Source organism: Bos javanicus, chromosome 20 (assembly GCF_032452875.1).
Source record: "Bos javanicus breed banteng chromosome 20, ARS-OSU_banteng_1.0, whole genome shotgun sequence".
Taxonomy (NCBI): Eukaryota; Metazoa; Chordata; class Mammalia; order Artiodactyla; family Bovidae; genus Bos; species Bos javanicus.
The window spans coordinates 7641222-7668637 of record NC_083887.1 but is presented as its reverse complement, the minus strand read 5'-3'; the positions used below and the strand labels follow the sequence as shown (position 1 = coordinate 7668637).

Below are 27416 nucleotides of genomic sequence, written 5' to 3'. Positions count from 1 at the left end.
AGAGTCCCTTGGACTGAAAGGAGATCAAACCAGTCAGTCCTAAAGGAAATCAGTCCTTAATATTCAATTGGAAGGACTGATCCTGAAGCTGAAACTCCAATACTTTGGCCACCTGATGTGAAGAACTGAGTCATTGGAAAAGACCCTGATGCTGGGAAAGATTGAAGGTGGGAGGAGAAGGGGATGACAGAGGATGAGATGGTTGGATGGCATCACCGACTTGATGGACATGAGTTTGATCAAACTCTGGGAGCTGGTGATAGACAGGGAGGCCTGGCATGCTGCAGTCCATGGGGTTGCAAAAAGTCAGCCATGACTGAGTGACTGAACTGAACTGATACCTACAGAAAGAAGTACATATTATAAGCATGTAGCTTGATAAATTTTCAAAAGTGAATTCAGATAAATAAGTAGAACAGTTGTGGGCAACTCAGAGCTGCCCTTATAGTCTCTCTTAGCTACTATCCCAATTGTTAGCTGAATTCTGGAGTGTGATTATTTAATACTTTCTGTTCATAGTGTTTTACGTAATAATTACATTTAAAGGTGTTATTGGGAAGTATTAATGTCAGTCTGTAGTATATAGTATTATTACAAATTTTTTGTCAGTGTATCAGATAATGCCTTTTTTTGGTCTATTATCTATCCTTAAGAGTCTTAGAGGACTCAGAAAGCAAGAGATGTGCTTAAGTATTCTCAATATTTGGAATATTTAAAATAGAACATATTTTACTCCTTTTTTCTTTCCTTCTTTCTTATTCTTGCTTCGTTATATTGCCATTATTTTGCATTTTTATGCTGTGTGGAGCAATATTGAAAGCATAATCTTTGTGCTTGGACTTGCCATTCTAAAACAGTGACTCATGAATGGCTTCAGTCAGTATTTGCTGAATGAATATACTAGACAAAATGCATAAATTACAAAAGAAGTGCTGCAAGGCATTTTTTTCCCCTTTTTCCTCCTGGGATGTCTTTTTGGAAGAAGAGAAAACAACACTGATACAAGTGTCAGTTTTGATTTTTAGAATGAAAGATGGAGAGAAAGGACTAAGAAAAACAAGGATACAACTACCTTGAGGGGACAGGAGTAGACGATGGATTGAATTTGCCCTGGATTTTTTTTTTTTTTTTTTAATACCATAAGTCTGTCTAGGATCTCCAGGTCCCCCTGACCTTAGCTTAGGTTGGGATTCCTTTTAATGGCAGCTTGGATACCTTTTCACTAATAGTCTTAGAGATGGCGAATTAACTTTGTGCTATAACTATTTGGAAAACACTTAAGTTTTCTGTGCAGTGTGCAAAATGGTACCTTTGGCTTTTTGTCTCTAGTATCTCTGATTGTTAAATTCTGACAGTTATGATGTTTGAAATCTCAGATGACTGAGGGAAAAATTGAAGTTTGTAAGGGAAAGAGCCCTGATTTATGAGTTCTTTAATGAATAAGGAAGGGTATTTTTGCTTTACATACATTCCGTAAATCTTTGCATTTGAATTAGAAAGAATAAGAAACTGAAATTAATTCCCTGTTTTTTTTCTGTGAATAAAAGCTTGTCTTTAGACAGTATATTTAAAAATAGGGCAGTTGAATGAAGTTTGATACTCTCCAGAGGTAAGAATTACAAACAGGCAATTTAGGTTGAGGTTACACACTAAATGTACAAAGATTCCAATGAATATTCTTCTATGGTAGCAAACATTTGGGTTGATAACATTTAGGTCAGTCAAAATCATAGGACTGCGAAGAGTAAATTAACTCTTAAGGAAAAAGAAATAATTTTAACGTGTGTGTGTGTGTGTATGATCACAGCACATGTGTGAAAGCTTGACTGCTTCAAAGATGTGTTCTAATGTTTCATTGTTCAGTCTGCTTGCTGCTGCTGCTAAGTCGCTTCAGTCGTGTCTGACTCTGTGCGACCCCATAGACGGCAGCCCACCAGGCTCCCCCGTCCCTGGGATTCTCCAGGCAAGAACACTGGAGTGGGTTGCCATTTCCTTCTCCAATGCATGAAAGTGAAAAGTGAAAGTGAAGTCGCTCAGTTGTGTCCGACTCTGAGCGACCCCATGGGCTGCAGCCTACCAGGCTCCTCCATCCATGGGATTTTCCAGGCAAGAGTACTGGAGTGGGGTGCCAGTGCCTTAACTTAGTTCATAAAATCATTAAATGTTGCCATGTTTTGGCCTCCTCTCCATTTTCTCCAAATTAGGGAAAGTGATAAAGATATCTGGAGCTGTGCCCTAGTTACACAGAATAACTTGTTTTCTTGTTATTTGTTAACTGGTGGTATGTATAATGATAACGTAGAGTTGAGTACATTGTGTGCACTTCAGACTAACACATGACTGCTCATTCGTCTGCCTTCGTTTTCATTTTATTGTTCTGTATCTTGTAGAGCAAAGAGCTTACAGCTTGCCGGAGCCACCGAGAGAACAAAGGTATTTTAACTCTTTCAGATTTCCTGAGGCACTGTTTGATCCATCTTTGGAAATGTTTAGCCATTGTTTTCGGTACCTGTTCAGTAGTTTGTGAGAGGTTTTGCATAAAGAGCCTGCTTGAGGCTTTGCTCCCTTTGTGATCTGCGTGGGTGTACGTGTGCCCGCTGCTCCGTTCAGTCCCTGGATGAGCAGGGCTCAGGACTGGGGACAGAGTAGGCTGGGGTTATTTTCAAAGCCAAACACTTCCAAGCACAGGACAGTGGGGAGCAGTGTGAGACCACCTGCTTTAGAAAGGCATCAGGTTCTCACAAGTTCTGTCCTCCACAACAGGAAGACTGCTGCGTGATAACAGGCCCTGGTGCCAGCTACAGAAAGTGTCTAACATCCCTGCTGTCTGTTATCATGGAGTCTTGTTTAGAAGTGTTATGTTTGAAACAAAGAATAAATGATACAGAAAACGCTTTGAACATTATCAACTTTGTGATTAATATGCAGATTTGAAAGCTGTACGCCCTAAGCTGCTCTTTCCTCTAGAAGGTAAAACTGTCCTTGGAGTTAACCTTGGGCAGCCAATGAGCCAGCAAACTGGACCACAGTGTTCTGTGGGTCTTGAGAAACTAACTGTTATGAGTCACACTGTGAAACAGCCTTGGGGTTATGTCAGACATGGCACAAATGTTTGACTTTGAGAGACCATATGAGAAGGAAGAAAATCGTTTTAATTTGGGTGCTATTAATGCTCAAACTCTGAGATCTTTTACTATATAGATCAGAATGGACTATTTTGCTTTACATCTTGGACTGTAAGTATGAAGAAGAAAAAGAAATCTCCTTTTGTTCCTTTCTATTTTTTGGAAACCAGAATAGAAATTTTGAAACAGAGACAGACTTAGAATGCCACTTAAGCATAGGCCAACGAGGATGGCATCAGGACAATGACAATGATGACAGTAGAGAGCAATGACTGTTGTTGGGTGTTTTCATGTGCCTGGCACCATTTTAGATGATTTACGTTTATTACCTATTTAAATTATTTACTGACTACTTCTGGAATTTGTTCATCATCCTGGTCATCATTTTGATTAGCAGTCTTCTCCTTGCCATCTTTTTAACAATTGAAGAAGTAGGCTGGGGTTATTTGACTGATTGTAAAGATTTATTTTTTAAATCAAAAATATTTTCCATCAGGAGAGGAATTTAAGACTGAGTGAGCCAATGTCAGAATCAGTTAAGTACTGACTTATGAAATGTGTTAGCTTGAATGGAGACACAGGCAGAGAACAGACTCATGGACATGGGGCAGTAGGGAGGAAGGAGAAGGTGGGATGTATGGAGAGAGTAACATGGAAACTTACATAATCGTATGTAAAATAGATTGCCAATGGGAATTTGCTGTATGACTCAGGGAACTCAAATCAGAGTTCTGTTAACAACCTAGAGGGGTGGGATGGGGAGGGAGGTTCAAGACAGAGGGGACACATGTATACCTATGGCTGATTCATGTTGATATTTGGCAGAGACCAACACAATTCTGTAAGGCAGTTATCCTCCAATTAAAAAATAAATGAATTTAGAATTTAAAAATAAAAAGTAAAAGGGCTTGAACAACAACAAAAAGTGTTAGCTTGGATGGAATGTATAGGGATCATCTCTTTCTCTCATATTCCTCATTCCTGGTCCCCGCCCCCCATTCTTTGGTCTGTCTCTGGTCTACATCCCGAAAGCATCCACCTTTCTTAGCCCTATCCCCTGGTGTATCCAGTAGAGTAGATCTTTCACCTCACCCACTGTATTCCTGATAGCTTGTTGGTTACGCCAGTATGATACCTGCCTAGACCCTAATGCTTTGCTTTGGTCATGTTATAGATATTTACTTGAGGGTTTGCCTTCTTTATTTGCCTTATTTATTTTGATCACTTAGTTTCTGGAAAAGAGTTCAGCCAGGTAAAAGGAGCCGGGGCGGGGGGGCTCATTTTGGACCTTGCAGGCTCATTCCTGTAGGAGCAGACACTTCATCTATCCCAAGTCCTTAGGATTATGTGGTATGACTCAGTTATTTTATTGCCACCATCCATCTTAAATCTGATGGATCTACTACCTTTTATTTAAAAAAAAAAAAAAAACTGATCTGAGTGTTCAAAGTTGAAGTCTCAACTGTCAATTTTCAATTTGGAAAACTGGAGCTTTTTAAACACTTAGATGCCAGGTTCTGAAAAAAACAAATAGGTTAGCATATTGACTACGCCAAAGCCTTTGACTGTGTGGATCACAATAAACTGTGGAAAATTCTGAAAGAGATGGGAATACCAGACCACCTGACCTGCCTCTTGAGACATCTGTATGCAGGTCAGGAAGCAACAGTTAGAACTGGACATGGAACAACAGACTGGTTCCAAATAGGAAAAGGAGTACGTCAAGGCTGTATATTGTCACCCTGCTTATTTAACTTATATGCAGAGTACATCATGAGAAATGCTGGGCTGGATGAAGCACAAGCTGGAATCAAGATTGCTGGGAGAAATATCAATAACTTCAGATATGCAGATGACACCACCCTTATGGCAGAAAGTGAAGAGGAATTAAAAAGCCTCTTGATGAAAGTGAAAGAGGAGAGTGAAAAAGTTGGCTTAAAGCTCAACATTCAGAAAATGAAGATCATAGCATCTGGTCCCATCACTTCATGGGAAATAGATGGGGAAACAGTGGAAACAGTGTCAGACTTTATATTTTCTGGGCTCCAAAATCACTGCAGATGGTGACTGCACCCATGAAATTAAAAGACACTTACTCCTTGGAAGGAAAGTTATGACCAACCTAGATAGCATATTTAAAAGCAGAGACATTACTTTGCCAACAAAGGTCCGTCTAGTCAAGGCTATGGTTTTTCCTGTGGTCATGTATGGATGTGAGAGTTGGACTGTGAAGAAAGCTGAGTGCCAAAGAATTGATGCTTTTGAACTGTGGTGTTGGAGAAGACTCTTGAGAGTCCCTTGGACTGCAAGGAGATCCAACCAGTCCATTCTGAAGGAGATCAGCTCTGGGTGTTCTTTAGAAGGAATGCTGCTAAAGCTGGAACTCCAATACTTTGGCCACCTCATGCGAAGAGTTGATTCATTGGCAAAGACTCTGATGCTGGGAGGGATTGGGGGCAGGAGGAGAAGGGGACGACAGAGGATGAGATGGCTGGATGGCATCACTGACTCGATGGACGTGAGTCTGAGTGAACTCTGGGAGTTGGTGATGGACAGGGAGGCCTGGCGTGCTGCGATTCATGGGGTCGCAAAGAGTTGGAGACGACTGAGCAACTGAACTGAGCTGACCTATCATTCTTTAGTTCCAAGAGTTAGATCTCCTCCCATATTGTTCTTCTCTTAGATACTGGATGGCTCTTGATGGTGTCCCAAAAGGTGTTCCAGAGAGGATTTCTTTTCAGCTTTCAAATGTGCTTTTTTCTCCATTCCATGTTATTCCAAGAGTTTTGCAAAGCAGAATGCTTAAAACACAAGGGGTATAGAAATTTATGGATATATTAAGCAGTGGGTTATCTGAGAGGGTGGCTGTGAAAGTAGAAGGAAAATAAGAGGGCCTGGGTTCCTCGTGTTATTCTGAGTAGTTGTAAGACACTTTCATTTCTGTTTACCTTTTAAACTATTTTCTGTAAGTAGCAAACCCAGTTTCACTAACTGCAGGATTTCGATGGCAGGACACACACTGTCCTGCAGGACCGAGAGGTAGCTCTGAAGTATTCCTTATTTATTTTAAATGCATTCATAGATATGAATTCTCAAGTCTAATAGAAAGGTCAAATAACTTAGTTTTCTTTAATGTGTACCAGGTAATTACATGTTATATTTAAGTGTGAGAAAGAACCTTAGAAATAATTTAGTCTTTGATTAGATAGGAAAAGTTGAAGTCCTAGAAAGTTGTCATTTTACATTTCATGCATATCTATAGCATGCTTGCTTTTGAGAAGTGTTTCCCAGAGATGAATGTATTAGCCACTAACACTGACAAATGGGAAGTCTGAGGGGGATAGAGAGACATTGGTTATGAAATGTTTATTATGGAAATAGTCTGCAGAAATGTTATCTGCTTGATCTTTAATATATTCATGCTTTCTCTCTCTGTGATAAGATTAGAAATATCAGAAGATCAGACACAGTTCTGGGAAAATAAGAAAGTTCCAGGGAAATTTTATTTTCATAGCTGGGACCATTTTTTTCCTTCTAAAGAGTGATTCCATGGACTAGTGGAAAATAAATGATATTCGGTGTGTTCAAAGATTGGGTACAGTTACCTTTAGCTTACCTCTTATTTTGAGGGAGTTTCTGTAGTCTTCTCTCCTTTCCAACAGAGAGAATCTCAGGTTGCAGAAAACATGACTGAGTGGGAGAGACGGAACCCTGAGGCAGATGATCTGTTTCTCAGGCTATATGGACAAAGAAATGTGTGCCTTCTGAGTATTATCTCTGTTCCAAAAATAAATAAAGTCCCAGTTTCATGTCATTAGTTATTTGGCTTCTGGGTACTAGAAAAATTCTATTAGCATGGTAAACAGGGAGATGAATGTTTTCAGAATAAAGTTGTGATTCTAGGATTTCCTTTATTTCTCCAATATTTTAATATATTTTTTTTAAGTATTCAGAAAAGCTGAAAGAATTATATACTAGAATACCTATTTCCACCACCTAGATTCTGTAATTGTTAGCATTCATTGTGAGGTAGTTGCTTTATCACATACCTGTTCAAGTAAATATAAGATGTATTTTTGAAAGTTTCTATTCTTATCTTTAGAATAACCATTAAAGGCTGAAAAAATATATGTGTTTAAATATATGTGTAATATATATACACAAAAATATATGTGTAAAATACATCTGTGTATTTGTCTATACACACACATATGTATGTATGACTCCTGGTTTTTTTGCTCCCTCTGATAAGTTTTATAAGCTGTGATAACAGGTTCTTTTTTGTAGAATTCAGGAAGAAGAATGGGATAAATACATCATACCTGCCAAATCAGAATCTGAAAAATACAAAGTGAGCCGAACTTTTAGCTTCCTCATGAATAGGATGACCAGCCCTCGGAATAAATCAAAGGTAATTAAGGTTTTATGCCTACTGTCTATAAAGCATGAATGGCTCAGTTTCTGAGCAATTAGTATAGTTTGCACTTTCCCTTTAAATTCACTTACCACAGATTTTATACACACACGTTTAAACATCTCTGTATTTCATGTGGGGCATTTTCCAAGTCATTGGAAGTACAGAGACCACGTCATCCTGGTAGAGGTTTCATTTTGGCGTTATCGTATCCCTTGGTGTGCAGCCCTCCTCTCCTGATAGGACACATAAAGACTTTGTATGACTTCTGTACGTTGGCTGGCTCTGAGCATTTTTCTCTTCTTTTTTTTTTCTCCACGTTGCTGCTGCTGCCATACCTGAAGACAAAAGGCAAGGATGCCAAAGACAAAGAGAAACTGACTCGACATCAGTTTGTCCCTGGAACTTTCTCTGGGGTTCTGCAGTGTTTGGTTTGCGATAAAACGCTCCTGGGGAAAGAGTCATTCCAGTGCTCCAGTAAGTTCTTGGGCCCCACGTGGGCTGTCTTCCCGCTTCGCCTCCCGCGAGAATAAGCATCCTGAGGGTAGTGCCATCGCTCAGTGCGCTCACACAGACGTCTGTTTCTGTGCCTCCATGTGGTTTCATTAGCAAGCAGCGACCTGTAATGGCTGACTCCATACTTTTTGTCCACATGTGATAGTCTCTCCCCAAACAGGCTTGCATACCTCACTGCCTACTGATGTCTCCACTTGGAAGTCTGAGCAGTGTCACAAATGTTACGTGTCCCCCTGGGGCTCCTCTCACTTCCCTCTGTGCCCACCTACAAGCTGACCCTCTCAGTTAATGGCAGTCCCATCCTTCCAGCCAAATGCTTGTGCCAAAATTATTCCTACATCCAAGCCTTGAACGTTACTCTTGGCTCTAGCTTCAAAATATATTAATATTTAGAGCCAACCACTTCTCACACCTGCCACTGTTAGCAGCTTGGTCTAAATCTGCCATTTCAATGGCTTTGCAACTGGTTCCCTTGTGCATTTACTGCAGAAAGTATAGTTCTCAAAACATCAGTCTGAGTGCGTTTGTCAAGGCATTATCCCCATGTTCCAGATTCTCTTGACACTTCCTGTCATCCCCTGGGACAGCCAGAGCCCTGACAATGGCTCCCAGGCCCCCATGGTCTCTCCTCCCGTCCCCTCCCCGACTCCTCCGGTTCAGTCCCTCTGGCATCTTTGCTGTTCTTCCAGCATGCCAGGCTCCAGGCGCACTCCTGCCTGTGCGCTCTCCTGCATATCCCCCTGCCTGCAGAAGTCTTGCCACAGTCAGCCGATGGTTTGCCCCCTCACCTCCTTCAGGTCTGCTCAGATGGCATCCCTTAGTTAGGCCTTTCCTGACCACCCTTTGCTTGGCTTACTTCCTGTCCCCCTTTCCTCTTTCTTATCCCACTATAGCATTTCACATCATCTAACTTGCTCTCTGTTCTCTGTATCAATTTTATTATCTGTCTCCTTCACCAGATTATAAATTCTACAAGGGATGGGTTTTTGTCTGTTGATTTTGTCCTCTGCTATGTCTGTAGTGCCTGGAATAATGCTTGCATAGTTCAGTTCAGTTCAGTTCAGTCGCTCAGTCGCGTCTGACTCTTTGCGACCCCATGAATCGCAGCACGCCAGGCCTCCCTGTCCATCACCAACTCCCAGAGTTCACTCAGACTCACGTCCATCGAGTCAGTGATGCCATCCAGCCATCTCATCCTCTGTCGTCCCCTTCTCCTCCTGCCCCCAATCCCTCCCAGCATCAGAGTCTTTGCCAATGAATCAACTCTTCGCATGAGGTGGCCAAAGTATTGGAGTTCCAGCTTTAGCATCATTCCTTCCAAAGAACACCCAGAGCTGATCTCCTTCAGAATGGACTGGTTGGATCTCCTTGCAGTCCAAGGGACTCTCAAGAGTCTTCTCCAACACCACAATTCAAAAGCATCAATTCTTTGGCGCTCAGCTTTCTTCACAGTCCAACTCTCACATCCATACATGACCACTGGAAAAACCATAGCCTTGACTAGCCGGACCTTTGTTGGCAAAGTAATGTCTCTGCTTTTAAATATGCTATCTAGGTTGGTCATAACTTTCCTTCCAAGGAGTAAGTGTCTTTTAATTTCATGGGTGCAGTCACCATCTGCAGTGATTTTGGAGCTCAAAAAAATAAAGTCTGACACTGTTTCCATTGTTTCCCCATCTATTTCCCTTGCATAGTAGGGGCTTAGTAAATATTTGTGGAATGAAAGAATAACTCAGTGCAAGAGAATTCAGGCCCAGGCAGATGAAATACATTTTGTGGTACTTGTTGGTGGCCAGAATTCAGGAGACATTTTGGAATTGGCATGGGAGTACACAGGGAGGCGAAGAGCAGGGGAAGATTATATGTAAAGTTCTTCAATAAATTCCCCGAAAATGATTAAAAATGTGACTGTATCCATTCACATTGTCTTTCAGATGCCAGTTTCATTGCATGTTTGAATGTTGCTTTCCTTGGGGACTTGATTTCTTTCTTTTATGGGACCTGATGTAGCATCAAGCAAAAAGAATAAAACTACTCTAAAAAATAAAGTGTGTTCATTTAAAAAATAGCATCAAGCAGTCTAGCTGTGATTTACTTTGCTAAATTTTTAGAAGTTTGTGGAAAGGATTGTTTGTGGATTGTTAATGGCTTGCCTCCATGACTTCCCTGGTGGCTTAGATGGTAAAGCGTCTGCCTACAATGCAGGAGACCCGGGTTCAATCCCTGGGTTGGGAAGATCTCCTGGAGAAGGAAACAGCAACCCACTGCAGTATTCTTGCTTGGAAAATCCCTTGGATGGAGGAGCCTGGCAGGCTACAGTCCATGGGGTCGCAAAGAGTCAGACACGACCGAGCGACTTCGCTTCACCACACTTGCGTGTCAGCAGCCAGTTTACTGGTGTGATGGCACATGCTTCATCAGTTGCGACTCCTTTCTTCTTCACAGGGTCAGATCCCTTCATCTGACCCCCAGCCACATCTCTGACCTTTTTGTCCTCTCATTTTTATTTTTTTTTACTAATTAAGAAAATTAAAATTGATTGATCTATTTGTATTTGGCTGCACTGGGTCTTCATTGCTGGTGTGGGCTTTCTCCCGTTGCGATGAGTGGGAGCCACCCTTCCCTGCGGTGCACAGGCTGCTTTTTTGTGGTGACTTCTCTTGTTGCTAAGCACAGGCTCTAGGGTGAGCAGGCTTCAGCAGTTGCGCCTTGCGGGCTCCAGAGTGCTGGTTCAGTGGTTGTGACTCAGAGACTTAGTTGCTCCACAGCATGTGGGATCTTCCCCAACCGTGAATCGAACCCACGTCCCCTGCATCGGCAGGTGATTCTTAACCACTGGACCACCAGGGAAGCCTTCTCCTCATTTTTAGATGAACTCCTCAAGTTGGGCTGCCTCCACCCACTGCTCTGGTGTCCGTTCCTGCCACGTCTTCCTCAATGATCGGATTTTGACCTCTGTCCCTACTGCTTAACAGAAGTCCTCTTCTGGATGGAAACACAGAGTCACTTTCTAGTCAGTTCTGAGCATCTTGCCTCGCTACTGTTCTCAGACTCCCTGCTCTCTCTCCTGTTTCCGTGTGTATTGTCCCTCCATGCAGAAGGATGTCCCCTTTTCCAGAGCACACTGCTCTTCTGTCCATCCCCTGGATGGTCTCCTTTGCCCTAACTTTGTGTGCCCTCCAAACTTGGTTCTCAGGCACTCGTTCTTTTCTCTTTATTGTTTCTAAGTATAGTCACCCATATTTTATTCTAAAATATGGTATTTAGACCTGTTCTTCCCAGATGAACATCGTTATACCTCACTTGCTACTTCCATATTTCCAGTTGCCTAGGGAGGCTGAGCCCCCATGTAACTTGTGGCCCTGCTTGAGAATTATGGCAGAGCTACCGTATAAAACAATACTGTCCCCATCACATCCCATCTGTGGGCTTCATCTAGAGATTTTCTTGTCTCCCAGACCAAGGTGTCTGAAACCGACCTCACAGTCCACCTGCAGAAGGCTGTTCTTCCTGCTGGGTTTGTGATGCCAGCTAGAAACTTGGGCATGTTAGTCTTAGCTCCTCCTCTTTCTGTCCTCCTAGTTCATGTGGTCCCTCTTCCATTTCCTTTCTCATGGTTCCTGCTCTGGTGGCTTCTCATCAGCGCTTCTGGGCTCTTGAGAGCAAACTGTGCTCGCTTCCCCTCTCTCCAGTTGCTTTCGCAGTTTATCGTGGGCACTCTCGCCACCTTCATCTTAATGAAGTGCTGCTTCCATCCACGCATGTGCACTTGAGGACTTCTGTGTTTTTCTGTTTGACTGGACTAAGCTGAGGTTCTTCAGATGTGTATTCGGTTCTGCCTGTGAATATTACTATACCTAATCTTAAAAACACAATATGATGTAAAACAAATAATATAAATATTCAAAATCTTGTGGTGTCTGTATTCTTCTTTATTAAAGCCTGAGTTGCTAGTTTTCCACAAATATTTCTATAAAATTCTCCTTGTTTATAAATAGACTTCACTACTTACATTTTGATGTTACATGATTTGATGCACAGAAGTTTACTAATCACAGCTTCACTGCAAATTTAGCTTTCATAAACTTAAAATTACCCTAAGGCAGTTAAATGCCTTTTATAAGAATTTTACATTGTCTAAAATTGATATTCTGTTGACTTTCTTTTTGTTTGTATTCCTCTTAACTATTTCTGTGTTGTTAATTTGAGGTGTGTGTTTTTAATTTAGCTATAGGTAATTATAATGTAACTGAGAGAACTTGTTTTATATTAAGCATTTTTTCCTTATTTACATTTAATTTTACAACGTCCACTATCTTTCATGGTTCTTCGCTGTTTTCCTTGATGTCTGGTTTAGACCATATAGTGTTGGCTTTTATCTTCTCCAGGTATTTGGCAAGGTAGACTTTTTTAATATTTACTGATAATAAGTATTAATAAGGAGCTGTAGAAGGCTTATAACTTAATACTCTTATTTCTCTTATAGTTACTCTTTCCCCACCCCAGCCTCTATGAGTATACTGAATTAATTATTATCATTTTTATAATGTGTTTCATCTTTTAGGAATAATTTTATGTTTCAGTAATAATTAGCTATTTGTATTCAGTTCTGTGTCTCTACTTATGGTAACTTTGAAGATGCAATACTCTAGTTTGGAGTCAGTGCTCACTTTTGCTGTATTTTTCCTTCAGTAAAAACTCCTAATTTTGATTCTATTTTTAGTAGGCAATAGGATTTCAGATAATTTTTTTCCCAAGAAGTTTATTGGAATAACCTGTTTTCTGAAATCTTGTGTATCTAAGGTTATATCTTTGTTTCACACAGTAGCCAGTTTTATCTAAATAAATTCTTTAACTAAACCTTTTCCTCTGCAGATTTACCAATACTGGTCCCTTTACCTAGGCAGTTAGTATTTTACTGAGAACTTTTAACTTCTTTAAGAGGACTTTTAATTTTTTAATCATACAGATATTGTTAGAATGTGTCTATTAGAATAGGTGCCATTTAATGGTTTTTTCCTAGAAAACAGTAAGACTTTTTTATTTGCCTTTTTTGGGTTCTTTTTAAGCCTTATAAAAGTTTTTGTCAGTTGTAGCTGTCAGTTGTCACTTCTGGTCTCATCTTTTTCATTTCTTCCTTGGAGAAATGTGATTTGTTATCTGGCATCTTTGTATGACATCTTTTGTTTGATAATTATATGCTGCATTTTCTCCACATTCTGGAGAGAATCTTTCAAGTTTAATTTCATAGTACTGCTTTGATACTTTGTCACATCGATTCTTCTCAATTTAGCTTAAGTTCCACTCTTGCTCTTTTTCTTCCTTGAAGAGCTTTCTTGTCCCACAAAGTTCCGTTTGCCTCTCATCCTGTTGGCCTGTGGTCAAATCCTGTATTCCCTACATGGCCTTTGGTCTGTTTTGTGTATCTCAGGGAGGGCACATATCTGCATTTTTCTTCTTTTTTTCCCTGGATTTTGGAATATTCAGTGGCTCCCTCTTGCTGTGAATTTTCAGTATAATTTGGTTTGGTGGTCTCTCCTAGCTTCTCGTTTTTCCTGTCTCATTCTCTTGTTCTGGGGTGAGGAGGAAGTATCCCATTTCAGTGATTGCCTTCAGGGCCAGTACGTGGACAGCTTGGCTTCTGCTCATTGGCCACTGAGGTGTTGACTAGATGCCTCGGAAGACCTGCAGGGGGAGGAAGAATGTGGGCTCAGTGTCCTGCTCAGTTCTCATGGGGCTGCAGCTGCTGTCCAGTGTGGCTTAGACGGAATTCAGTGAGAACGTCTCCCCTTCCAGAAGGATTTGTCTCGTGGAGTTTCTGATAAACCACGGGCTCCTCCGTCTATACACAGCGTGTAGGGGTGGGGGTGGATGGGATGAGGGCGTCTCGGTGGGCCAGGTGGAGTGGGAGGGGGGAGAGGGCAGGAAGACATCAGTCTGGCAGGAAGCTGTCCCCCTGCAGGGAGGTCTCTGAGCCTAGCCTGTGGGCAGGAGAAGTGTTCCCTTCCGCCTTTCAGTGAGGTGAGGCCACATTGTTTCATGAAATAAAACGTAGGCAAGCTGCTAACTGTTCTCTTTAATTTGGTTTCCTCTGATTAGTAGGAATTCTCTCAGAGCCCGACAGTGCATTTCTTTTTCTAGGATTGTAGTGCGTTTTCCTTTCTTTCCGTCCTCATAGGCATTTCCCCCAGTGTGTGAGCGGGCAGTTGCCAAATGTAAGAGGTCCCTGATGAGTAAAGGGTGTGGAGAACTGCATGAGTTCTCAGGCAGAAAAGGAAGTGTGTGTCACGCGTAGTTTCAGCTGACGTAATCAGTAAGACCCTGTGCAGAAGGGGGAAAGTATCTCCAAGGAAATTAAAATATTAACGGTGTGTTCTGCTCCAGTGGTGGGACAAGAATGTGGTTTAAACATGTTTTCTTTCCTTTTTAAATTTTATAAGTAGTTTTAATGTTTACGTGTTATTTTTATTGTTGTTGTTCAGTCACTAAGTCATGTCTGACTCTTTGTGATCCCATGGACTACAGCACACCAGGCTTCCCTGTCCTTTGCCATCTCCTGGAGCTCGCTCAAACCTATGTCCATTGAGTCGGTGATGCCATCCAACCATCTCGTCCTCTGTCGCCCCCTTCTCCTCCTGCTCTCAGTCTTTCCCAGCATCAAGGTCTTTTCCAGTGAGTTGGCTCTTTATATCAGGTGGCCAAAGTATTGGAGCTTCACCTTCAGTATCAGTCCTTCCAGTGAATATTCAGGGTTGATTTTCTTTAGGATTGACTGGTTTGATCTCCTTGATCTCCAAGGATTGTTACTTTTATAATGATCCTTAAAGGCATGATGTAGCCTTATGCATTTCACTTTGCAGATTAATTTAAGTAAGATGGACACTTTTCTCTCTTCTCCTTTTGTTCCAGACTGTAATGGAAACGTACATAAAGTCTGTAAAGATGCTGCCCCTCCGTGTACCAAGGTAACGTGTCAGCCCGTGTGGATACTACATGCTTGTGTGTAGCTCGCTGCTTCAATGTTATCTGTTTATATTTTTAGATCTACTATTACTGTCTCAATTTATTTTTAAAATGGTCATTGTAATGATAACACATGCTCAAAGTGTATACTTATTCACTTAACTATGCACTTGTAGAAATAGAGGGAACATTCTGTTTTTATTACATGATATGGGTGGGTTAGACTTTCTGTCAGGACCTACTTGGTTTACCATTGCAAACCTTGTGAGTATGGAAATGAAGTTTAGAGCACTAACTCTCAAATACCAGCCCGCATCAGAGTTGCCTGGAGGGCTCGTTAAAACACAGATTTCTGGGCCCCTCTCCCAGAATTCCTGATGCAGGAGGTCTGGGGGGGTTCTGAGAATGTGCCTCTCTGACGTGTCCCCAGGTGACGCTACTGGTCCTCAGACCACGCTGTGAGGTGTGCCGGACCAAACACTGAGGAGCGTTCGCAGTGTCTGGGGGTGGGCTTGAGCAGATGGAGGGGTTTATCGTCACGGTCCTTTGTCTCCCACTGGAAACCCAGGCCAGGAGTGCATGTGAGTGAGCACGAGGCCCCTTCAGAGGGAAGTGTGCGGTCTCCAACCCTGTGTTATTTGAAACACACGTTTTGTCGGGTCACAAAGTCGAGGGTAACATTTCAGTGCTCAAGGTCGCCGTGTCCTGTAGCTGGGAGGAATAGCCCGGAACAGAAAGAACAAGTAGGAAGGAGATAGCGCTGCCGTGACTCCTCTCTGAGCCTGGGTTGGAACAGGAGCTGGAGATTTGCGGTCCCCTCAGGCTTTTACCAAAGCCGGGCTCTTGCTGAGACCTGTTCTGGAGGCACACCTCCCTTACAACAAGTACATCTCATTGTCATAACACTTTTCTCTTGGTTGAGTTTTATGTCTTTTGCTTTGAATTCCTCTTTGTGTGAAATAAAAGAACATGAAAATGGCAAAGATAAGAAGCCTGTTCTGTTTAACTGTGGACGTTCTTGTAGTCGAGTGGTGCTTTGATCTTTCTTTTTGTGTTTCTCATGTTCTTTACAGAAATTCCAAGAGAAATATAATAAGAACAAACCACAGACCATCCTTGGAAGTAAGTGATATGAAAAACGACAAGAACTTTTCTCCATTTCATACATACCACACGTTCCCCGTCTCTTTCAGTTCTCCGATTGGCCCAGTTATTCCTCCTTTCATGGCATATGCTGGGCATGTTTTCTTGTTTAGTCACTAAGTTGTGTTTGACTCTCTTGTGACCCCATGGACTGTAGCCTGCTAGGATCCTCTGTCCATGGGATTTTCCAGGCAACAATACTGGAGTAGGTTGCCATTTCCTTCTCCAGGGCATCTTCCCAACCCAGGGATTGAACTTGAGTCTCCTGCCCTGGCAGGTAGGTTCTTTATTCTGAGCCACCAGGGAAGCCTCATGCTGGGCAAAATTGGCATCATTTTTCTTGACAAAGAAAGCAAGAATGGCAGAAGCTCTGGCAACGTAGTAGCCTTTGTGCTACATGTGCTTTATGATCCTTTAGATTAGGGAAGGCTGAATGGAGGTCGTATTATGATGTTGCCTCAATTTTAAGATGCACATTAGTGTAATAGGCACTATTGATAACAGCCTCTTGGGGGAAAGATAAACACCATATTGAAGTGAAGTGAAAGTTGCTCAGTTGCATCTGACTCTTTGCAACCCCATGTCCATGGAATTCTCCAAGCCAGAATATTGGAGTGGGTAGCCGTTCCCTTCTCCAGGGGATCTTCCCAACCCAGGGACTGAACCCAGGTCTCCCACATTGCAGGCAGATTCTCTATCAGCTGAGCCACCAGAGAAGCCCAAGAAAACTGGAGTAGGTAGCCTGTCTCTTTTCCAGTGGATCTTCCCAACCCAGAAACTGAACCAGGGCCTCCTGCCTTGCAGGTGGATTCTTTCCCAGCTGAGCTACCAGGGAAGCCCGATCACTACATTAAATGTACATAATTTTATGTTTTCCTAGCAACAGCACATATTTATCTTGACCAATACAGAAGATATGCTTCTTAAGAATCACAAGATTAGGATAAAGTCCTCAAATTGAGAATCTATAGATTCTTATCAGTCTCTGTTATTCATTATCAGAGCAACCTGGTACCTTTTAGTAGCCAGCCTGAGGCTGTGATTGCATCAGCTCCATTAGAATGACAATTGAAATTTCAGGGTAGACCTGTGTTTTGTTTGCATGTGGTTAAACTCAGTGATTCTGTTTTTTCTTGAATTATACATGGTTGAAATTGAAGTAATTGTCAGCCTTTGACAGTCTTTACATTGCATGCAAGAACCAGACAGACCATTGTCCTACGTTTGAAAATCCTTTGATTTGACGTGAGAGATCTCACAGTTTCTTCTGCTTCACATATTACATAGCTTGCCCTGTGGCGGGCACTTTACGTTTGTGGTCACTTTTCACTTCAGTGCTGCAACAGTGTGATCCATGTTTTAGAAGCCATTTGAATCAGGGTTGTTAGGGGAGTATGCAAATTGATGGCAACGTGTGACTGCATGTGATGTTACCCAAGGGAAAATTAGTGCAGGCAAGTGTGACATTGGTCACACCCCTGCTTCTTCACCAGAAGTCCCTTTGACCTCAGCTGGAAGACACTCCTCAAATCCGTAAGGTGAAACATGAAAATAACTAAAAAGCATTTTAGACTTGATAGAATACCATCTGTTCCTTCTCTTGACTTAGGAGTTGTGAGAATAAAATTAAATCATACACGTGTAGAATCCTTTGTAATGTCTTAGGTTTCCATATAAGTCTTTTTCCCCCTTTACTTGAGAAAGGCATGTGCTAAGCGATCATACAGGATTGAAATATTTTTGGAGAGTCACTTTTAATACACATCAAATGCAAATGTTTAGATGCCCATCCCATTTTAAACTGACCAGAAAGGTACTGAAGCATCGTTTCATTTTTTGGTAAGTGAGAGAGAAGAGCCCCGCTTGGCTTGCAGGTTTCATCTGCCTGCCATTCTTACAGCGTAAAGAACAGACTCCCCAGCATCATTCCAAGCCACTGATGTGCTCTGTGTGTGTGTGTGCTTGTTTATATACGCAGTGCGCATTCTCGTGACAGTGCTAATAGCACCTTTTATCTGTTTACAGCTGGCTCTGAGGAGTGCAGCAGGATTTTATGGGCAAGCTGCCCCCGTGTTTCCCCATTCCATCTTCTGGTTTGTTTGTGGAATCCCAGCTGCCCCCAGTTTATCCACGTGGGTATGCTGAAGCAGGCCTGAAGCCTGGTTCCAGGAGGGTGTGAGCTGGAAGGGACGTTTCCAGCAGGTGTTGGGATGTGGCCAGGAAACTGGTTTCAAGGCTGGGCTTGCAACACGTTAGAAGCCGCCATTGGAGTGTTCAGCTTTCTGGCTTTTAAGTGGCTTTACTTAAAACTGGCTTTACTCGTTGCCCTCTTTGGAAACATCATGAAGTGTCCATTCTGATTTCCAGATTCTTCGTTTCGAGACGTCCCATCGCCTGGGCTCTCTCTGCACCCTTCCTCCTCCATGCCTATCGGGTTGCCAACCGGGAGGAAGGAGATGGCAGGGCAAGTGCATCCCTTGTCCAGAAGTGTCCCAGGCACCACCTTGGAAAGGTAAGGCTCGCTGTGGTGTGACGCCTTGCGGTCTCAGTGTGGCAGCCTGGGCTGACTGTCCTCCCTGCCCCTCCAGCTTCAGGAGGCCGGGGGCATCCTTGGAGTCCGAGAATGATGGCAGCACCTGGAGAAGCAGGTCTCACTCTGACGAGCTGTTCCAGCCCATGGGCTCGTCCCCCTCCACGGACTCCTTCTTAACGGAAGGTGAGGAGAAGATGCCTTTGTGCTGACATGGGTTTCTGTGAGCATTTGCTGAAAGGGATGTTTTCCGAAGGACATAAGATGGAAGCATTTTTCTTTTATTCTGTTTAAGAGAGTTCTGTTTCATGGTGTCTCTTTGGTGCAGGTTCTTCTGATAAAAACAATGAACACTGAGCCCCAGAAGAGACTCCCAGATAGTAGCCAAGGGAACATGATGTATTTTTTAAAGGGACATACTCTCCAAAGAATGTCATAAACATCATGAAGAGAAAGATGTTCTTTAAAATTTTTTTACAGCTGTTGATGAATTGGAATAGGATCATACTTTAAAATATATATGTATTTCAGTTACTTAAGACTGGACTTGTCTGGATCTCTAAGATATTTATCCCCTTGTGTTGCCTCCTACTTCTGGGGGAATAAAAGCATTTTTTAAAAACATGTTTGTGGAGAGGACAATCTGGGGAATTGCTTGCTGTATCCAAGCTGTATTAATAGGCAGAGGAAAACCCAATGAAAGGAGAGGAGTGGTGAGAAAGGGGTAGACTCTTCCCCATACATCTGCTTATTCTAAGTCCATTGTCATCATGTCTGTACTTCTCTGAGCTGGATTCTCTCTGAGGGGTGCTGTTCGGACAAGTAGAATTTAGTTTTCCTGAAGGGGGTATGTGTGTGTTGTCAGATTCTCTCAGAAAAATCTGTACTCACATGTGACTCACAGCCTCGTACCCTGCTTCATGTTTATATTGAGGATAGCAAGGCAAGTGAAGAGCAAACCAAGTGGACACGTACAAGATTCAGTGTTGAGCGAACAGTGCAGAGTAACGTGGGGTGAAAAATCAGTGGTTCAAGGCTGTGTGAGCACGTGTGGACTCTGCGGATTACCAAAAATAAAACTCAAATAGAACAAGCCAAACAAATGAAAGAATCTTTTTTTTTTTTTTTTGCGTATACACACAGCAGCTGTTAATACCTGATTCTGCTTTGCTTTTCATGCGTAATCTGGACCATTTCACTAGTTTGGTTTCGGTTGTTTCAATTCTGTATCGCGGTATTTTGGCTTCGTTGTTTCTATGTTCATAGCGGGTTTCTTTAGGGTGATGAATCTATAAACGTAGGCACTTGAGAAGGTCTGTTTGTGTTACACGTGTTCACCCACTTTAGCTTTTCTTTTCTTAATGGATGTTAGATGTCGTGGATTCTTCTCTGTGGAGTGACCTCAGCGGCGATGCCCAGGAGTTTGAAGCGGAATCTTGGAGTCTGGTGGTGGACCCTTCATTTTGTAGTCGGCAGGAGAAGGATGTCATCCAAAGACAGGATGTCATTTTTGGTAAGCATTACAATCATGGTCTCTGGGTTGCAGCGGTGTGGTGCAGAGGCAAGACCATGGATTCAAGCTGGAGTTCAAATTCTGGTTCTACCATTTCCTAGTCACTTAGTCTCAGATATAATAATAACTCACCTGAAACTCAGTTTTTCCTTTTGTAAAATGGGGATAATGAGGCTCAGGATCAAAATGTTGTGAGGCTTGAAGGAGGCCTTGTACATGCTTGGTACAAAGCAGATTTGATTTCTTCTACCCTTTTCAAGTTGAATTAGGCCTGATCTCTACTCGTTTGCCTCTTCTGTTGTAAGAATCACAGAGAATGTTCGCGTTTTTAAGGTGGGGAGTCAAGGCCGCTGCATTTACGCCTGCACACACCAGGGACGGTCACTCACGAGATGCAGTGGGACTGACAGCACCTGGACTGGTATCACGTGTGATCGTGGGTGGCAGTGCTGAGGATGGGGTTCAGTTGTGGGAGGTTTTACGATTTCATGCTACCTGGGGTGAAGGCAGTCTGAATTAGGGAAGGTTAGATGATAGAGTAGTTAGGAAAAAATGAAGCTTAAAAATTTTTCAAGATAAAGTAGATGCTGGAAAGTGGTTCCAAGAAGGCACCTTAACTTTAAATATGAGCCTAGCCCTTAGTTTTCACTAATCCTGTGTGTGCAAAGCACTACAAAGTCTGGTGGTGACTAGGGCCCCTTCTCCCCTGTGTGAGGTGGTTATGCAGGTCAGATGAGCCGATGTGCGTGCATGCTGTGAAATCAGTCTAAAGCTGTGTAGGAGGGAATTTCTTTGGAAAGGGTGGTTCTGTCCCCTTTAGTATTTCCCATGCAGTTTGTTATATTGTAATTTTCTTCTTTTATTTCTTGATTTCATATATTATTAAAAATAGTCTAACCCATTTGGAGTGAATTATAATGTAGTGTGGTTCAGAGCATGGGCCTTTGGGCCAGAAAGTCTTATGTTCCAGGGAAAATCGTTTACCCTCTTTTTTTCATTGGCTTTTAAAGATAAGAAAATCATTCGTATATTTGGGATCATAATGGATTAATGGATTAAATGAAGTGACATGGTAGATACTTAGTACAGAGTAGGTGTTAAAAATGTGGTAGGATACAATAATAACAATAAATTAGTGGGTAGAGAGTTTTGTTTATGATAAAATAATAAACAAAGCCACATTTTGATTTGTTTCCCCTCCATGGCTGATATTTTGTATTCTTTTTTAAAACCTGTATGTGGGTTTGGAAATACTCGTTAGTCTAGAACCGACACTTCTGATGCTCTTGGTAATGGTGAATTATTGTTTTCTCTCATGGTGTATTTTTAAAATTGATATATCACAAAAATTGAGATCTAAAGTTCACCCCTTTACAGTGTACAAATCTATATTATAGTATATTTGTAATGTTTTAGTATATTTATAAAGTTGTGCAACCACCCACCACTGTCTAATTCCAGAGCAGTTCCATACTCCAGAGAGAAACGCTGTGCCCAGTAGCAGGCATTCCCCTGGGCCCCCTCCCACCAGCACCTGGAAACCACTCATTATTTTCTGTCCCTATGAATTTGTCTATTCTGGACATATGGTGTGTATTATGCAATATTTAGGTTTGGGGCCTGGCAGCTTTCACTTAGCATACTGTTTTCAAGGTCCATCCATGCTATGATATAATTCAGCACTCTGCTCCTTTTTGTGGTTGAGTGATAGTTCATTGTACAGATATACCACACTTTGTTCTTCCGATCATGACTTGAGGGTTGTTTTGGGTTGTTTCCAATTTGGGGGTCACATGGTAACTTTATGTTGAGCCTTTTGAAGAACTGTTTTCCAAAGCAGCGATAACATTTTACATTCACACCAGTGATGTATGAGGGTTTTGATTTCTCCATGTCCTTACCAAGGCTTCTTTATTGTTCATCCTTTAAATCACAATTATTGTAGTGTATGTAATGTGGGGTCTCATGGTGGTTTTGATTTATGTTTCCTTGATGGCTAATGATGTTGCTTGTCTTTTCATTTGCTCATTGGCTGTTAGTATATCTCTTTAGAGAAATATCTATTCAAATATTATGTCTATTTTGAACTGTTGTGTTTTTTTATTGTTGAGTTATAAGAGTTCTTTATAAATTTTGGACTCGGGTCCCTTATCGAATACATGATTTGCAAATATTTTCTCCTGTTATGTGGATTGTTGTTTTCACTTTCTTGATGATGTCCCTTGATCATAACACATTGGTTTCTCTTGGAGAAAGTAGAACTTTGGAGACAGATCCAGTAATGGAAAGGACCTACTGTTGTATGCATTGAGGAACTTTATTGTATTTAATTCAATGTAATTCACCAAGCTAATTGTGCTCCTCAGTTCAGTTCAGTTCAGTCACTCAGTTGTGTCCGACTCTTTGCGACCTCATGGACTGCAGCATGCCAGGCCTCCCTGTCTATCACCAGCTCTTGGAATTTACTCAAACTTATGTCCATTGAGTCAGTGATGCCATCCAACCATCTCATCCTGTCGTCCCCTTCTCCTCCCGCCTTCAATCTTTCCCAGCATCAGGATCTTTTCAAATTTTGCTCCTACTCGATGCAAAAAAAAAAAGAAAAGAGGTAAACTAAGTTATATTTCATGGAGTATTCAGGACAAAATAAAACCTGGTTCCCAACTGAAGGTACCTAAAGATGTTAGCTGGTTATATTATGAAAGTTTGATACGTTGGATTCTGTATATATTGGACTTAACTTTTACATATCCTCTTATAATATCTGGGAAGAAGAGAATAATTTTGAGCTTACATTAAAGATTTAGTCAGTGCTGATTTAATAGTAAAAGAGTATTGTTATTCTTAAACCTTTCCTCTTTTATTTATATAACATATAGTGTTTAGCTATAAATTTAGGTCGATAGGGATACTTTTGAAAAAAACTGAGGTCTGACCGACGTATGACATTATGTTAGTTTCATGATAACTTAATGGTATTTGTATATATATTGCAAAACGATCAGCACAGTAAATCTAGTTAACCTTCAGGGATACTTGTTTTAAAGCTTGTTTCTGCTCACCTGTTCCAGAGCTAATGCAGACAGAACTGCATCACATCCAGACCCTGTTCATCATGTCTGAGATCTTCAGGAAAGGGATGAAAGAGGAGCTGCAGCTGGACCACAGCACTGTGGACAAAATCTTCCCCTGTCTGGACGAGTTACTTGAAATCCACAAGCATTTCTTCTGTAGTATGAAGGAGCGAAGGCAGGAATCCTGTGTTGGCAATGACAGGAATTTCATCATCGGCCGAATTGGAGATATTCTAGTACAACAGGTGAGAAAGGTTTGAAAGTCTTAAAATCTCAAAGCTTAAAGGTACAGGCTCTCTAGTGTTCAAAGCCTGCAGGGAACTGAAATTGATTTCATTACGATTATTGACAGTTGGTTTTCTTTTGTTTGATGCTGGTATGTGAGACCGATATCTGAAAGCTTTTAACAGCCAGTGAATGGCTCTTCTGTGTTGCAGGATGCCTGGCTCATCCATCTGTCTATCACTGTCTCCAGAAGGAGGCGCAGCCACAGATGAATTCCTTATGAAAATTCACTTCTTTTTTTTAATATAAATTTATTTATTTTAATTGGAGGTTACTATTGTATTGGTTTATTTGTATTGTATTTATTATATTTATTTTGTTTATTTATTGTGTTGTATTTATTTATTTTAATTGGAGGTTACAATATTGTATTGGTTTTGCCATACATCAACATGAATCTACCACGGGTGTACATGTGTTCCCCATCCTGAACCCCCCTCCCTCCTCCCTCCCCGTACCATCCCTTTGGGTTGTCTCAGTGTACCAGCCCCGAGCATCCTGTCTCATGCATCAAACCTGGACTGGCGATTCATTTCATATATGATATTATACATGTTTCAGTGCCATTCTCCCAAATCATCCCACCCTCTCCCTCTCCCACAGAGTCCAAAAGACTGTTCTATATATCTGTGTCTCTTTTGCTGTCTTGCATATAGGGTTATCGTTACCATCTTTCTAAATTCCATATATATGCATTAGTATATTGTATTGGTGTTTTTCTTTCTGGCTTACTTCACTCTGTATAATAGGCTCCAGTTTCATCCACCTCATTAGAACTGATTCAAATGTATTCTTTTTTTTTTTTTATTTTTTTTATTTTTAAACTTTACAATATTGTATTAGTTTTGCCAAATATCGAAATGAATCTGCCACAGGTATACCTGTGTTCCCCATCCTGAACCCTCCTTCCTCCTCCCTCCCCATATCCTCCCTCTGGGTCGTCCCAGTGCACCAGCCCCAAGCTTCCAGTATCATGCATTGAACCTGGACTGGTGACTCGTTTCATACATGATATTATACATGTTTCAATGCCATTCTCCCAAATCTCCCCACCCTCTCCCTCTCCCACAGAGTCCATAAGACTGATCTATACATCAGTGTCTCTTTTGCTGTCTCGTACATAGGGTTATTGTTACCATCTTTCTAAATTTCATATATATGCATTAGTATACTGTATTGGTGTTTTTCTTTCTGGCTTACTTCACTCTGTATAATAGGTTCCAGTTTCATCCACCTCATTAGAACTGATTCAAATGTATTCTTTTTAATGGCTGAGTAATACTCCATTGTGTATATGTACCACAGCTTTCTTATCCATTCCTCTGCTGATGGGCATCTAGGTTGCTTCCATGTCCTGGCTATTATAAACAGTGCTGTGATGAACATTGGGGTACATGTATCTCTTTCCCTTCTGGTTTCCTCAGTGTGTATGCCCAGCAGTGGGATTGCTGGATCATAAGGCAGTTCTATTTCCAGTTTTTTAAGGAATCTCCACACTGTTCTCCATAGTGGCTGTACTAGTTTGCATTCCCACCAATAGTGTAAGAGGGTTCCCTTTTCTCCACACCCTCTCCAGCATTTATTGCTTGTAGACTTTTGGATCGCAGCCATTCTGACTGGTGTGAAATGGTACCTCATAGTGGTTTTGATGTGCATTTCTCTGATAATGAGTGATGTTGAGCATCTTTTCATGTGTTTGTTAGCCATCTGTATGTCTTCTTTGGAGAAATGTCTATTTAGTTCTTTGGCCCATTTTTTGATTGGGTCATTTATTTTTCTGGAGTTGAGCTGTAGGAGTTGCTTGTATATTTTTGAGATTAGTTGTTTGTCAGTTGCTTCATTTGCTATTATTTTCTCCCATTCTGAAGGATGCCTTTTCACCTTGCTAATGGTTTCCTTTGTTGTGCAGAATCTTTTAAGTTTAATTAGGTCCCATTTGTTTACTTTTGCTTTTATTTCCAATATTCTGGGAGATGGGTCATAGAGGATCCTGCTGTGATGTATGTCGGCGAGTGTTTTGCCTGTGTTCTCCTCTAGGAGTTCTATAGTTTCTGGTCTTACATTTAGATCTTTAATCCATTTTGAGTTTATTTTTGTGTATGGTGTTTGAAAGTGTTCTAGTTTCATTCTTTTACAAGTGGTTGACCAGTTTTCCCAGCACCACTTGTTAAAGAGATTGTCTTTAATCCATCAAATGTATTCTTTTTAATGGCTGAGTAATACTCCATTGTGTATATGTACCACAGCTTTCTTATCCATTTATCTGCTGATGGACATCTAGGTTGCTTCCATGTCCTGGCTATTATAAACAGTGCTGTGATGAACATTGGGGTACACGTGTCTCTTTCAATTCTGGTTTTCTCGGTGTGTATGCCCAGCAGTGGGATTGCTGGGTCATAAGGCAGTTCTATTTCCAGTTTTTTAAGGAATCTCCACACTGTTCTCCATAGTGGTTGTACTAGTTTGCATTCCTACCAACAGTGTAAGAGGGTTCCCTTTTCTTGATGTGATGAGCTGTCTAAAAACATGCCTCCCCCATTGGCCCTTGATGGTCTCATCAGTAGTTGCAAAATAAGCACTGCCTAATTTTAGGAGTGAGGCAGATCTTATCACGAGAGCCCTGGAGTTCATGCCTGAGAGATAAGCAAGTTTCATTAGAAGGAGGCACTTTTTAGGTGCTTGGGATGTTTGAGGCATCAATGAGAATAGGCTGTGCCACTCATCTGTAAAAAAATAATGTATTGTTGACAATTTGTATTGGCCCCTCATCTCTCTGAAAGAAGCTGTCCATTTAAAACATGCTAATGCGTGCATGCGTTCTCAGTCGTATATAACTCTTTGTGACCCTATGGACTGTAGCCCGCCAGGCTCCTCTGTCCGTGGAATTTTCCAGGCAAGAATACTGGAGTGGGTTGCCATTTCCTCTTCCAGGGAACCTTTTCCACCCAGGGATCAAACCTGCATCTCCTCTGCCTCCTGCATTGCAGGTAGGTTCTTTATCGCTGAGCCACTGGGGAAGCCCCAGAACATGCTAATGCAGAAATTAAATAACATGCATCCAGCAGCCTTAAAATGGCTGGGACTTTTAAGGTACTTCCATTATATTACCTCACCCCATGGACTGCAGCCTACCAGGCTCCTCCGTCCATGGGGTTTTCCAGGCAAGAGTACTGGAGTGGGTCGCCATTGCCTTCTCCAAATCTTCACTATACAGTGAGGTAAATATTATTTTCCCTAAAACTGAAGTATGGAGAAGTAATGACTTTCCCAAGTTCACACATCTTGTTAAATGGCATAGTTGGGGTTTGAGTTAAGAATATGTTATTTTGAGATACCTTTGGAACATGCTGGGCAAGCTTGCTACCATCACTAGTCTTTAAGTCCCAGTAAGGTAGGGAGTCTCATCTGTTTGGTTACTACTCTATTTCAATACCTAGAACAGTGCTGGGTACTATAAATATTTATAGAATGAATGGGCCTGCAGTGCAGGAGACCCGGGTTCAATTCCTAGGTCGAGAAGATCCCCTGGAGAAGGAAATGGCAGCCCACTCCAGTATTCTTGCCTGGACAATCCCATGGACAGAGGAGCCTGGCAGGCTACGGCCCATGGGGTTGCAAGAGTCGGATACAATTTAGCAACGAAACCACCACCGCAAACACACCAGGTATTCACTCCAGGGCTATATTTTGTAGTTGCTTAAAGCTTTTTGAGGAAAGGCATGGATATCTCTCACTAGTTACTTTAGTTTGGCTTTCTCTAAGTAGATGCCAAAATGTCACGTTCAGAATTTAATTTTATATCAGTTTCGCCCTGTCACAGACACCAAAGGAGTTTAGTTGTTGGTCTATAGAC

The 27416-nt window shown here is 41.7% G+C and overlaps 1 protein-coding gene and 1 non-coding gene across 15 annotated transcripts in view; both read left to right on the top strand.

Annotated features, from left to right (window-relative positions):
- The window catches only part of ARHGEF28 (Rho guanine nucleotide exchange factor 28), a 339510-nt gene that overhangs the window by 242075 nt on the left and 70019 nt on the right, over nt 1-27416 (top strand). For 13 of the 14 annotated variants that reach the window (XR_009731718.1, XM_061393271.1, XM_061393269.1 and 10 more), the window contains 9 exons: nt 2391-2433; nt 7413-7536; nt 7884-8016; nt 14965-15020; nt 16092-16140; nt 18529-18673; nt 18750-18877; nt 20064-20204; nt 23276-23523. Coding sequence is in view for 13 of the 14 variants with exons in the window: in XM_061393271.1 (XP_061249255.1) it covers nt 2391-2433; nt 7413-7536; nt 7884-8016; nt 14965-15020; nt 16092-16140; nt 18529-18673; nt 18750-18877; nt 20064-20204; nt 23276-23523 (1067 nt within the window). In the remaining variant the exon portion in view is untranslated. The remainder of the gene's footprint in view (nt 1-2390; nt 2434-7412; nt 7537-7883; nt 8017-14964; nt 15021-16091; nt 16141-18528; nt 18674-18749; nt 18878-20063; nt 20205-23275; nt 23524-27416) is intronic. The other variant, XM_061393266.1, reaches the window with a different exon arrangement.
- Nucleotides 10219-10290, top strand: TRNAC-ACA (transfer RNA cysteine (anticodon ACA)). Its single transcript has one exon. It is a non-coding gene; the product is annotated as a tRNA-Cys (tRNA).